The following is a 14,233-nucleotide window of genomic DNA, read 5'->3' as shown; positions in this document are numbered from 1 at the left end:
CTGAGCCTGGGCCTGGGCCATGCACTGCGCCACTCCTGTTCATCCTGGCCCTGCTGTGCCTGCCGCCACTGTAGCGCTGCCATGGAGGTGGGAGAGGCTCGCACCTCCACAGCTGCACTTGCCAGCTGTGAGCTCAGCATCTGGTGCCCGTTGGTCAGCTGGCGCTCTCGCTGTGAGAATGCACTGATGACCATCAGGGGGCAGCTCCTGCGTTAAGCGTCTGCCCCCTAATGGTCAGTGCGCATCATAGTGGCCAAATGGTCAACCGGTCACTTAGGGTTTTATATACATGGATATTGCCACATCCTAGCATGATTTGCTCCTGTGAGCCCAGTAGGTTCATACTGTAGTTTGACCCTCCTACTCTCCTACTGATCTTATAAAAGGACTCTATCAGATTAGCTCATTTCTTTTACTCTTTAATTCCTGCTATTTTAAAGTTGTGGAAACCATGGAAGGTGTTGATATTTCCCTACCATTCTGCTGCACCTTTGCCCAGTGCAATGAGTGGAACTAGCAGGACCATGTCAATGGAATGCTGGAGATGACTTATACCATCTCGCAAGAGCTGATTGTCAAATTTTCAGACATTTTTTGTGAGCTGGTTGTAAAATACAGCCATTTATAAATATAAAAATATATAAACTTGCAACTTAAATTATATTTAATGACAAAGGTAATAAATACTTGAAACTCCTCACTTCCTGGTTATTCTATTACATGTTGCTATTTATGCTCTTGAGGTTTTTTAAGTCTGTTGTATCTAGGTGGTGGAAATGTTGTATAGCAATGTGTTGCTGCACATGTCTTTCCAAGTCCATGTTCAGCAATGTCATGTTGGGTTGATATTGGCCAACTAAGGAACTTGGCAAACACTATAATCCAGGACATACCTACCCCCTTTTTTCCTGGACAACCATTTGTTGTTAAATATTTATATCCACACACTCAGTGCGATGCCTAGATACTAGGAAGAGATTGATACTGCCACCTTTTCTGTTATTTATTTGGTTATATTTATATTTAGTCACAGAGAGGGAAAAACATAGCTAGGATATAGGGAGACAAAAGCGAGGGAGAAAGTTGAGGCACAGAGGCATGCCTTAGCCTAGAAGCAAACATAGAACAAACTCAGATAATGTGTATGGTAAAACTGTATTTATTTGCTTACTGGTATTACAGGTTATTTTTAGAAAAATGTCCTTTAAAACGAACAAGCTTAAAAAAAATGATCACCCAACATCTCTTTTGTCTAAAAGACTTTTATAATCATTTAGTGTGTATGTATAAATATTATTGCATATAAACAATTCTAGAATAATTTCATAAGTTTTTAGAGCTCAGAGTCACCTTTTTTTGGGACCAACATTTGGTACCATCACTCATTTTCAGTTACCTGGTGGTAGTAGTTAGTAGCGGTGTGTGTGTGTGTGTGTGTGTGTGTGTGTGTGTGTGTGTGTGGTGTGTGTGTATTTGTGTAGAACTAATAATTTGGTCTTTCATAATGTCTGTCCACTTGTAGATACTTATACTGAGCCTTGCAGTCAAACAGCTAACCCCAAGGCTAGATTGCTCAAGGTTGTTTTCCCCCTCTTCTACCTTGATGTACAGGGTTTGCTTATGCCAATCATGTTGGGTTTTTTTTAATGACATACCAGAATGCATCATTGATTTTTGAGTTTCTTCAGTAGCCAGCCCATGTCAGCACGCAGTCTTTTCTGTTCCAGATATTGAACACTTGTAGAACATGGGAAGTGGCATCGATGCTGCCAGAGGTGCACAGCAGTTACTCAAGGGGTTGCCCGGGCAGGGTTCTGGCGTGTTGTGCAGCCCTCTGCTGAGTGGACGTTACTGAGAGTGAGGCCTGTCTGTAGAACCAAGCCAGTCGGTGCATTTAGGGGTGGAGGGGTGGGACCTGCTGCTTGTATGTGCTCATAGAGCAGTTACTAAATATTTAAATGACTGTAGGGGATAAGTGCTTCCAAAAGGGATGTTGATTTTTGTTTTGTTTTTAAGCAGGACAGTTTTGTTTACCACAGGGATTGGGTGCCTTTGTTGGAAAAGAACACTGAAGAACAGCAGAGATGAGTCACACATTTTCTGGCTACTTAGCCATTATCAAATAATTAGAAGCCATTTCATGGATAGGACCATGCAGCCGGAAGACACCTTCAAGGGGACTTGCCTTTGTGCTGCCCACTTTTGGAAAAGAGCAGGCTGATGAATTTAACTGGCACTCATTAGGAAGTGTGCCATGTAACACTGAGTGATGAGAGCAGTGCGCCCGCCAAGCAGATTGCTCCGGTCCATCACTTCTGGACCCGTTAACTTGACCCCCATTCTGTAAGCTTACTGTCACTATTCCCATTTAAATAGCACTTTATTAAAATACTCATGTAGTATCTTCACATCTTCACATTTGATGCTTACTATAAAGAACATTCATTGCTCAATCTTAAAAATGGGATTTTTAAGAACTAAAGGAAAATAAAAGCCACTCTGACTTAAATATGTTGGTGCGTTAAGCCACTGTAGTCAGTTTCTGTCCTGCCCCTGCTATTTTAGAAAACTGGCTTCATTTCAAGGTTTGCCACTTACCTTCCTTCAAGTAGAATTCCTAACATTTAAATCTAAGTATTTTTGTTTAAGTTTCATTATCTGTAGTATTTAATTGATGCAGTTAAAAACATTAGCCTAGTTCTTTTCTCTTGCTCCCTACTGACTTTTATTAAAAATAGAAATATAACTCTAGTGGGGACAGTTTGTTCCTAATTTTATAGATTCCTGCAGCATTTCCATTCCAAGGAGCTGTCATTACCTTCTCTGTCACTTTTGAGTTAGGTGGAGAATATTTAGGATTGTGGGCAAATCACATATTTGTCATCCCATCCCTCCATATTTCTCTCCCTCTCCCTCCCAACAAACAACACAAGTGCCAAGTAGAGTAGAGGCCTTTGGTGAGACAGGGCAGATGCCAAACTCACCTTTGTTGTGGTAATGGTTGAGGTTGGGGAGGGGAGCTAGGTTATGATTCTACCTGCCTGTTTTTGTCCCCAGTCTCCATTCCAATATGACTCTCTGAGCTGTTGGAGCAGAGGAAAAAAGGACATAATGATTTGTTCCCCTTCTTCTTGCTTGTTGGAGAACATGAAGGAGGCAGCGACAGGTGGGTGGGACGGTTGGGAATGTTATGCCGAAAAAGGGCTGCTATAGTTTCTGCTCCTTTCACTTGGTCTCCACTTCCAATGGAGCTTCCTAGATAAGCCAGCAGAAGAGCTCAGATGAAGCACATTTTGTGAATGTAACTTTCAGGTAATGAAAACATGCCCTTCCTATTATTGACCTTAGAGAAAAAAAGGTAGTGTTGACTTCAAGCCAAGACAATAGAATTTAATTATGCAAATCTTTGAGACACTTTTATAGCATCACTGCCGTAGTATTGCTCTGATGTTAAAAGTCTTCTCTGTTTACTGTAAGGTAAAACCTTTGTGTTTAGTTGGAAAAAGAAAGGGACTCCTAGGAGGCCTCTGCCAGTAGCTGCATGAAGATACGTGGCTGAGGCCTATACACAAAGGCCCTCTGTGCTGGGTCTGTGTGGGCCCACAAAGGTGGTAAGCCGAGCTGACAGGGGAAGTCCACAGAAACGCAATGCTGGGCTCCTGTGTCCATTATTTCAAAATGAAGTCGCTGTTTTTAGAAAACAGAGCGACACACCAGACAGGTACATAAACTTTTCATGTGATCATGTTAAGACAGATGATGAATGTACTTTAAAAACACGTGGTTCAAAAGCACACAGTCATCTTCTCTGAAATTGTTAACTGCCATTTTATGACACTGATCTAGCACTCACAGTTCTCATTTGGTGGAAAATTCTGCTTGATTTCTGCCTTTTCCTTGTATGTGTCACATATTGCTGTTGGAAACTGGAATGCCCAGCATTTCCCCCTCTAGTCTTCTTATTAAAGAATGGGATAACTTTTTTAAAAACTCTCTTCATATAGTAGCATGAACAGGGAACATAATACGAGAGGAGATGGGCTTGGGGGAGGTTTAGAGGGAGGAATTGCATTCTTTTGGCATTCCTGAGAGGAATGTCAAAAAACAGCTGTATTAACTTTTTTTTTCTTTTTGTGGAGGGGGCAGGGTTGGGAGAAGTACAGAGGCCTCTCTCCTGACATGTAAAATTCCAGCTCTTTACAGCCGAGTACAAGCAGCTTGGCATAGCGATGCCTGGAGTCAGTGTGCATGTGTGTTATAGTTCTGATTATTAGCCAACAGAAAGCAGCTGTATACATCATAGTGAAAGTACTTTGAAAATAAAATATCCAATTGTGGGGTTTCCCCATATAAACACCAGATGTGTACAGTGGTTTTAACATGGGTCTGCCCAGTGTCGTAGCACCATTGCTCAGGGATATAAATGGAAGCCAGCATTTGAGAGGTGGACATGTGGTGAAAGTAGATATGTTTGTAGCAAAATAGGTATGTTGTGGTTGACTAGAAGCATTTTAATGTTTATTATTTTAAGAGAGCCATTGCTGGCTGCATGGCTTGTCATTCCATGCCTCCTCTTTTGCCTCTTATAAAAAGAATACATTGTGTGCCTGCAGACATATGCTGTACTATTAGGATTCAAACACCCAATAGTCTAAAAGCATTTAGTAGCTTTCAGTGCTGTTCCTAGGTAAATGGTGGATTAAAGGATTTACAATTTGATATGTTTCCTAAAGTATCTCTGGAAATGGACATTTTGTTACCTGTGGGAATTTCTTCGAGTGTATTTAACTCATGACCAAAAATTACCAAGATCTCAATTTCTGAATTAAAAGAAAAATAGTTACCAAGCAAGGAATAGCTAAGTTTAGAAGTAGGAACATTAGGAATCACCTAGATCTCAGTTTCTCAATTTTTTGTGTGTGACAGAAAGGAATGTGTAGTATTACAAATATGAGGGGGAATTCAAAGATCCTATCATTTTTGTTGTTGTTCCAAAGCAGTATGCTCTGTGGGGGAAGGAGCATCACTGACTGGACCTGGGGAAGAAATGGAGTAGAACTGGTATTGAAGAGGTGTATCTCCATGGGAACACAGCACAAACACATTTCCAGAAACTTGCCTGGGGAATTCCCAGATTCTTTTAAACCTTACATGTCAAATAGCTCAATATAAATACAGGTTTAGACATATTGGTTTGATGTTTCAATATCTATTTTTATATGCATTTATATCGCCCAGGTCTTCTGTTTTCCACTTGTTCTATCAAGTCATACTTTTAAAAACGGTCATGATTTAAATATAAGAAGCCAGTTGCTTTCTTTAATGTTTAAAATTCTTCAATGAAAGATGAAAGGAAAGCCTAGGAGTGGGTTGCTACGGGTTTATTCTATTCTGAGTGATGTCAGTTTTACTACAGCTGTATTTAATCTTACATTTTAATGCCTCTCATCCATATAATGTAGGCATTGAAATGGTTCTTTAATTTGTTGTGAGAAAATTTCAGTAAAATCATTTATAGAAAACTTTTAAGGTTAAATTATTAACTTTTCCTAAGGAGTTTTCCTAAGGGAATTTTCCTTTCCCCTTTTCATAAGTCAGAGAAAAAGAAACTGGAATAGTGTATAGTGTTAGAAATACAGTAAGACAAAGGAGGAATATTATGAGATTTGCTCAGGAGACAATGACAAAAGACTCTGTAGCATTCCCTTTACTGCCTATCATAAGGTTATCTGTTTCTTCTTTTGGATATCTCCCTGGTGGTGGTCCCTAGTTTGTATCCCAGATTCTTTTATCTCAAGAGTATTAAATTTGACTATAACTATTTTAAATGAAAGCCCATGGGTTACCAAACACCCTAACACAGATTTCTTTACTCATGGATTACTAGACACCTTAGTACAGATTTCTCTAGTTAAGATACTGGAGGTGCCCTAACCGGTTTGGCTCAGTGGATAGAGCGTCGGCCTTCGGACTCAAGGGTCCCGGGTTTGATTCCGGTCAAGGGCATGTACCTTGGTTGCGGGCACATCCCCAGTAGGGAGTGTGCAGGAGGCAGCTGATCGATGTTTCTCTCTCATCGATGTTTCTCTCTCATCGATGTTTCTGACTCTCTATCCCTCTCCCTTCCTCTCTATGAAAAATCAATAAAATATATTAAAAAGAAAAAAGATACTGGAGGTGAACAATTCTGATAGCCTTCTCCAATCATGATGGGTTCTTTGAACTCTTGCTTCTAGAGGAAGATGTGTGACTTTTGAGGTACTGTAGAATCATGTTGAAGATGTTTGAAGCCTCACCAGGTCTTAGGAAGAGAAGGCTATTGCTGTGGCAGGAGTGCTGAAAAGGGAGTAGTTAGGAGCTGCCAGTGAGACCCATTCCGTGTTGATATAGCATGACTCAGGAATGTGTTATTTATAGGGAAAACTCCAGTCCACCAGCGAACTGAGAATCCATTCATGGGTGCAGCAAAAGATGCCCATTGGGGGAATGTGGGCACCTCCTCAGACTGGAGGAATGTGGGCTGCTCTTAGTGGGGGCTGTGAAAACTGTGCCACTTTCACACCTCTAACTGCAGAATGACTCCTGTTTTCCCTGTCAAAGGGTGAATTCATCATTCAACTTGTTATGACCCAAAGCATTTGAGCATATTTGGGGAAAACTACTCTTGTTCTCTAGTGGGGAAATTCTTAAAGATCAGAAGTTTCCAAATGCTCAACCTTATTCCGTAAGTAGAACGGTTTCTGACTGTGTTGTTTTGTACTGCATGGGAGAGCCCTACTTAGTTTAGTCTTATGAATTGAAGCCTGTCATTTTTTAACCTAAAAATCAGGAAAACCATCTATTTAAAATGTCCAAATCTGACTGGCAGTCTCATCTTAATTAGTTCTAGTGTGTTTAAGCCAACAGAAGGGAAAATATAAATAATTTGTTAATTGCAACAGCTGGTCCCTGAGTATCTTTATGTTAATGTTTTGAATCGTTGGCTTTGAAGGATTTTTAGAAAAAGTGTCTGGATTAATGTAGTGCTATACAAACCTTAGTCTTGAAAAGTGGAATCTGCCTCTTCAAAATAAACAAGAGCCTTACACAGATTGAGAGGTGCCTGCAAAGGCATGATGAAATTCCTGTAAAATCGTAGAGGAGAATGAAGACATGGGGTGAACAGCCTCTTACTGGATTTAATATGGCATTTATCTAGCTGCTGTGGTAAATGAGGGGAAGTCTTTTGCGTATACAGTTAATTCCCAATTATTCATACATGCTTTGGCCAAATTGCTGATTATCTATGGACTTTGGATATCTTTCTTCCTCCCTCCACCCTATTTGTTGTCCATCTGGTCCCATGGTCTAGTTTCCTCTCTCGCCATGCTTTCTCAGAGGGGTTCCCAGCTGCTCTCCTCATTTTCATTTTTGTTCCCTTATCAAGTCCCTGCTGCTTTGCTTTCTCTGCTGTGTTCTCTCAATTTACCTGACACCCCAAGGTTCTTGTCCCATACTGCTTTGGTTTCTCATTTAACTCAGATTAGTGATGAAGAGACTAGTTAATGGTCAGGGGGAAACCCTGTGGAAGATAATGTCTGCTGTTCCTTGCATCTCTTCCTGTCATCTCTGGGCCTTCGTTGAATGGAGTGGAGACTGAGTGGAGAAAGGGCTTTCCCTAAAACACTTCCAAGCTGTTCTTTTAAATGATGTCTTCAGGATTTTACAGTCCTATGTGGGTAAGTGCTTCAATAGTCTTGTCATCCTTTGTTTTCTTTTTTGTTTTCAACTTGGATGTTTCTCCTTCCCATTGCTGAAAGACAATAGAAGGGCCATTTGGAGTCTGTGTATCTGAGGAAAGTTCAGCCTTAGGATGGAGTTGCAGCAACAGCGGTGAGAACAACTTTAAATGCTTCCTCATTTAGCAAATATCTACTTTATTGAGTTCTTTTTATATTTTAATAGTGTGGAAGATATAAAATGGATTTTACATAGATTCTTTAAAGAGGTTTAAATAATCTAGGAGAGAAATCTACACATAAATCTAAAGCCAGTACATACACACATGATTACCATGATATGTGAGAAACTTGTAGAATGTGTGAAAAGTGCCAGGGCTCTCCCAGGAGGTCCCTGTTTCTCCTGGGGAGAGGCAGAGCTAGTGGACTTGTAAACTTCTGCCCTAAAGTTCCTTGTCTGCACTGAGGGGATAGAAATGAAAACTCTCTTGTACAAAATATGTACTTATATTTATACAATATTTTTAAACCTCTTTTTTCAATATTAAATGTCTGTATAAAATTCCCCCATCCATTGAGAGTTTAATATAGGTATTCAGGCCCAACTTGGCTGAAATTTTAGTTAACAGAACACAATCCTGTGTTCAATTCCCAAACCAATGCCAAGCCAGTCAATTGGTTGAAAAAGGCCTTTGACTAGCCAATCATTTCAGACAAATCAACACTAGAACACATGTGGTTTGGATTCATGGAAGAGCCCTTCATTGCCTCACTAGTGCTGGGTGTTGTATAGTTTACTTGTGGTTCCACTGAAGCTTTTGGTTTTCAGGAAAACTGGGATCATTTAAAATCAAATTTTAAGGAAGGGGAGCTAGCAGAGAGGCTTAGTAATAACGTTGAAGAATTACAAGTAGTGGACACAAGAATTCCAAGGACATGATGGTCTTCAGTGAGATTTCCATTTGAAGTTTTGGTGCTTTAAGAGGCTTAGCCTTTCATAAAATAATTCAACTAATTTTTTGTATTCAAGAGCTTTTTTTTTTTTTTTTTTTTTTTAAGTTGGGTTAGAAAACCCAGTTCTTGCTGTAACTGCTGATTTCGTGAGAGGATGAGGGAGGAGCTAGGCAGTGGTTCTCAACCTTCCTAATGCCGCGACCCTTTAATACAGTTCCTCATGTTGCGGTGACCCCCAACCATAAAATTATTTTCATTGCTACTTCATAACTGTAATTTTGCTACTGTTATGAATCGTAATGTAAATATCTGATATGCTATATGTTTTCTGATGGTTGCGACCCAGAGGTTGAGGACCACTGATAGTGATTATAGATGATTTTGGAGCATCCCTTTAGAGTTCTGCCCCTGGATGATGATGGTCAAGTGAGATCATGTGAGAGTGCTTTGCATTCAGAAAGGGCTGTAGGAACCACAAGCTTATTATGTGCCATACTTAATTTAGTTGTATGATACAATTTTCCCAATAGCCCTGAGGATGGTAACGATTTTTATATCACTCCCATGTTTTGCACAGGGGCAAACTGAGGTTTAGAAGGGCTAGGTAACTTGCCTGGGACTGTGCAACTAGTTCTTAAGGAGCTGAACTTGAACTCTGATCTGTCTGGGTCTGAAGCCCAAGCTCTCAGCATCTGTCCATTCTGGCTTGCTAAGTGTGGATGGTCACAGCCAGTAGGAACTAGATTGCATGAGGGAGGCAGGCAGAAGCGAAGGCAATGGTCTGGAATCGCCAGAATGCTGACCCAGGAAAACCAGACAGACCAAAACTCCAGGCATAATATACCGCTGTGTGAATGCAAGACCTAGGAGACATTTGTAGGAAGCTGACTGCATTGTCACCTGAAAGCTGATATATTGACTTTCTAAAGCCAGGTGGGGAGAGAGGATTACACGTTTTACTTAAACTGCCTACTTTGCAAATCAATGTTCAGATGCTTTTTCGATGGTAAGGCACAGACTGGTAAGGGTCAGTGGGCTTGTCTACAGTGTTACAGGGGCCAAAACTGTACCTGTGGGAACAACAGGAAAAATGGGAGGGAAAGAAAAGCCACCCAAGCTTGATGTGTCAAGACTCTCGTAACCTGGGCCATCCCTGCAATCCCACATTCTTGTCGATTTATTATGTCTTGGAACCAAACATATCTGGAGAGGGTGATGGTAAAAGGGAGAAAAAATGCAAGTTATGATAGAAGTTTAAAAATGCAAGTTATAACAGAAGTTCACAGATAAAAGGAAATTAGAAGAAGCCTAAGGTAGTTAGTGCCTGTGCCACACTCTGAAGACCTCAGGGTCTTTCACTTCCACATTGCTCCATTCAGCTCCTCCCCCTCACACACCCAGTGGGTCACCTCTAGTCGTTTTGATTTTCATATTTCTGCCTTGTGATTAGGTAATACTACCATAAATATTAGTGTTTGACCAGAAAACTGGTTTGTCTTTGGAATGTATGGTTTTGAAATGGTTTGTTCTAAATTTTGCTATTTTGTAGGTCCCAGTTGACCATGGAGTCTCAGAAAAATAATGATTGTGATCAAGATAAATATAGGACTAAGGTGCAAAAATTACTTTGAGGCAGTTAAAACATCTATATTAATACAAAACATTCATATGTACAGGGGAGATGGTATGAACTGGGATACATGGGTTTTGTGCCATACCCTCCCTGGCAGCAACATACATATATTCCCCAACTGTAAGTTTAGATGTGTAATTTTATTTCCTGTGCCTTAGTTTCCTCATCTGTCTGACCAGCAGAGTAACTGAAGAGCCTCTTGTATTTAACATTCCATAATTGCCAACCATGGTTTTGTGGTGACCCTAACTGGCTCAGTTCTGACTACTGACTCATGGAAACACTTCTCTCCTTCCTCTTCTCTCCACATGGGCATATTTTGATTATACTTGTTCCTTGGGCTTCTCTGCAGCCCATGAAAGTGGGTGTGGACAGGCAGTGTTGTGCTTCTGATGCCCATCCAGTTGGATCGCTCTTCTCAAATGTGTGTCTCCTGGGTGTTTGATAAAAATTTAGAATCTTAACCTCTTCAGACCTATTGAGGAGGAATCTCTGGAAGTAAGGCTCTGAATCTGTATTTTAAATAGCCTCCAAGACGATCTTTGGACTAACCACATTTTGAGAGCCTGAATGATTCATCTCTAAGTATGCATTGTGGTCTTTAGGTACAACACACAGTTCCTTGAAGGCAAGGGCCGTGGTGGTGGTGGTGGTGGTGGTGGTGGTGTGTGTGTGTGTGTGTGTGTGTGTGTGTGTGTAAATAAAACTCAGAATAGGTTGTAATCATCTAGTTTATTCATTTATGTAACAAATATTTACATGCCTTCTGTATACAAAGCCCTGTGTTAGTTGCTGTAGGAATGGAGGCAGAACAGACAGATCTCAGCAACTAACTAATGGATATGAGGGTGTGGGAGAGGTCAACGCAGGTTTATAGTTGGCGTGGGAATCTGGTTGTGCTATTAAGAGAAATAGCCACACAGGCAGAACAAGCAACAACTTCGGGAGAGAACATGCCTGTATAAATAGGAACCTATAGAGTCATGGTAAAATAGGCCTGAATTTTTTGAACCAGCTATACAGCTGTGCTACTTACAGATTCATTGTATCTTAAAGCGTCAGTCATCTTAGAAGCAGGAAAAACTGGGATAATTTGAAGGTTATGGTTTAGGTTGAGGAGAATAAATATAAGAAAAGCCATTATGTATAAAGATGACCTTTCCACTCAGACTTAAGAGGCACTGGTTTTCTTAATAAAGATAATTTCTAATTGATTTTGAATCTCTACCAGAATAAGCCCTAAAAATAAGATTGAAATGATATAGGCATTATAAGCAGATCTGTTCATTTGATGTTTAAAGATATGCCTTAGAATGTACTTTCAGTGGTCAAGTGGAGTGTAAGAATGACTTCTTTAAAGATAGCCACTCAATACCCCTCCTTCCTTAGGCTGAAGAAGAGGAGAGTATTGAGGCCTCCAAGCGGGGAACAGACTGCTGCTCACCCATTAAGTGTCTTTCCTTGGGTAGCCTCTTAGTGTTTTCCTAGACTGCTTAGTCAATGAAGGTTGTATATTTTTGCCTTTTCCTTACTTTGGCCTGAGAGTGATGCAGGGTCTTCGACAGATCTTGGGATTCTACACCAGAAGTCATTTTAAGTGTGCGTTCCCGTCTCAATAGCAGTGACTTCATCTTTGAGTCATTTTTTGCATTTGTGGCAGTGACTTCCTTTTGTCCCATTGGAATCAGCAAGGTAGGTTGGGTGAAATTCTTTGCCAACAGTACCGGAAGCAGCAAGTGAAGTCTGGGCTGAGTGGAGGAGAACAATTCAAGGAGCTGGTGTGGTCACAGGAAGGTGAGAGTCAGGAAGTGTGATTCAGGCTGGAAGCTGGCTGTCTATGGTCTTTTTACACCCACAGCTGGCAAGCTGGGCTGAAGGTTGATTCAGAGTCACCAGACCAGAGGTCTGGGCAACACAGTGGATATATGTGCCAGACACCAAGAGACACTTCCTTAGACTCAGAGCTTCCTGGCTCTTCCTGTTATGGGGGAGCCATTGATCAACACCTTGTGGGTTGTGGCCCACCCCTCTTCCAGTGTAAAGCCCAGGCAGAGCCCTACAGCTGTGCTGGATACAGTCATGCCCAAGGCATTGGCAAGATGAGCGGTCAGTGTCAGCGTGTGATTTGCTTTTGCATCAGTGCTCATCAGCTGCAACCAAATGCAAACCCTAAGAACCTTTTAAGAGCAGGGGATTCCAACAGGAAATCTTGAGAAAGTTTCTGTACTCTTAGAATATCATCTATGTTTTTAATGCCAGTGGAAGGAAAAACATAGTGATATTTGGAGTAAATTTTAAGTGCCCTTATATTAGAATATTTAATTTGCTGACAGGACTTAACAAACTTTAAGTCTGTGAAGGAGAAATAGAGATGAAATATTTTATTAGTTTAAAAAAGGGTTAAATAAGGAACTCTGAGTATTATACTAAGTTTTCTGCTCCAAATCCCCACCCTTTTGCCACACTAACGGCTGAGAAATTACAGAAAGCTGATTGTGTTGTCTAGTTGGCAAGTCAAAGCAAGATATAGCAAGCTAAAAGATGAATATTCTAGATTGCTTTCAGTTTTTGTGACATGAAGATTCTAAGTATAAGAAATAAGAAGCCCCAGGCGGTTGCTGTTTCGAATTTGTGTGGACAGATCCAGGTCATCCTTGTACTGCTTGTGCTTTTTAAGAAGTGAGACTTTTTGATTAGTGAGGCAGAATTTCTGTCTGCTAGCTTTTACATTCGATTATTTTAAAACACATTTTTGTTATACAAAATTTAAATTTCCGGTTAAATAGGAAATGAAAATTGCCCTCTTGCTCTTTGTTTCATTTTCAGAGGTTTATAATTACTATGCACTAAAACCTAGAATTTCTCCTCTACTTTACAAATACATTAAAAGACTCTGATTTTTATTTCTCTTTCGCTCTGTGTCATTAAAGCAATTTGCTTAATTATATGTCCAGCATGGATCTTAGAGAAAGAGAACTTTGTTAGAATGTGTATCATTTTAACCCACTCATGGCTGTTGTTGGAAATACAGTTTAGTTGCTTACTTGTCTCACTGCCTGTTTGCTTTATAAGAAAATGAAATCTATGTTTTGTCTTTGGATAACATTACATTTCCTTTAGTCTCCCATGGTATTTCATGTTTTTATTTATTCAAGTTTTGCTACTCTTTGCAGTTTATTTGCCTGGTCTATTTTATTCTTCTTGACTGATGGCCCTTTGAAGTATTACTGAATTCAGCTACATTATACAATTATTAAAAACTGTAGGAGAAATGTATTATCTTCCTTCTTCACTCAGCTTCCCTTCCACTTTGGAAATACAAGGCTGGAAGTCCCTCTGCCTGATAAGTCTGATAACTTTCCAGTGTTTCATCCAATCACACTGAGACTAGGGATTTCTTCCTGTTCCCAGCCTCCCTAAAGTTTTGGCATAGTGATTTGCATGAATATTACTAGCTAACTTTTATTCACTCTTACTGTATACTGGGTACATGGCCAGATGTATAACCATCTGATCCCCATAATCACTTTCTGAGATAGATGCTATTATTTAAAATACAGATGAAGAAATAGAAGTATAGAAAATATAATTTGGAGGTAATTCATCCAAAGTCAAATAACTATTAATGGATGAAATGGAGATTTGACCCCAGGTCTCAATTCACCTCAAAGCCCTAACTTTCCGTCTCTGCTGCCTCTTACATTGTTCTTTTATTTGTTTTTTATTCACCTCATAGTAATGAGCACCAATAAGGCCATATGTATTAAGAAGGTGACAGCAAATGGGGCAAACAAAGTTGAGAGGAAATAAGCAATAAAGAATTAAGCAAATAAGCATGTAATATCACAGAGGTGGCAATAGCAATGAAGAAAATACTAGCTGAAAGGGATGCAGGGAGAATGCTTTCTAGCAAAACTTATGAAAATAT

At 40.1% G+C, this 14,233-nt stretch overlaps 1 protein-coding gene across 11 annotated transcripts in view; it reads left to right on the top strand.

Moving 5' to 3' along the window:
* The window catches only part of FNDC3B (fibronectin type III domain containing 3B), a 321,836-nt gene that overhangs the window by 120,860 nt on the left and 186,743 nt on the right, over positions 1-14,233 (top strand). The window contains exons 1-2 of one of the 11 annotated variants that reach the window (XM_036351880.1): positions 6,601-6,724; positions 7,522-7,718. The exons of 9 other annotated variants lie outside the window; for them this stretch is intronic. Coding sequence is in view for 1 of the 2 variants with exons in the window: in XM_036351878.1 (XP_036207771.1) it covers positions 7,800-7,872 (73 nt within the window). In the remaining variant the exon portion in view is untranslated. Of the gene's footprint in view, positions 1-6,600; positions 6,725-7,521; positions 7,719-7,799; positions 7,873-14,233 lie in introns of those variants that run through there. One more of the 11 variants, XM_036351878.1, reaches the window with a different exon arrangement.

Source organism: Myotis myotis, unplaced genomic scaffold (assembly GCF_014108235.1).
Source record: "Myotis myotis isolate mMyoMyo1 unplaced genomic scaffold, mMyoMyo1.p scaffold_m19_p_2, whole genome shotgun sequence".
NCBI lineage: Eukaryota > Metazoa > Chordata > Mammalia > Chiroptera > Vespertilionidae > Myotis > Myotis myotis.
Note: the sequence above shows the minus strand (reverse complement) of the source record. Positions and strands in the feature narration are given on the sequence as shown.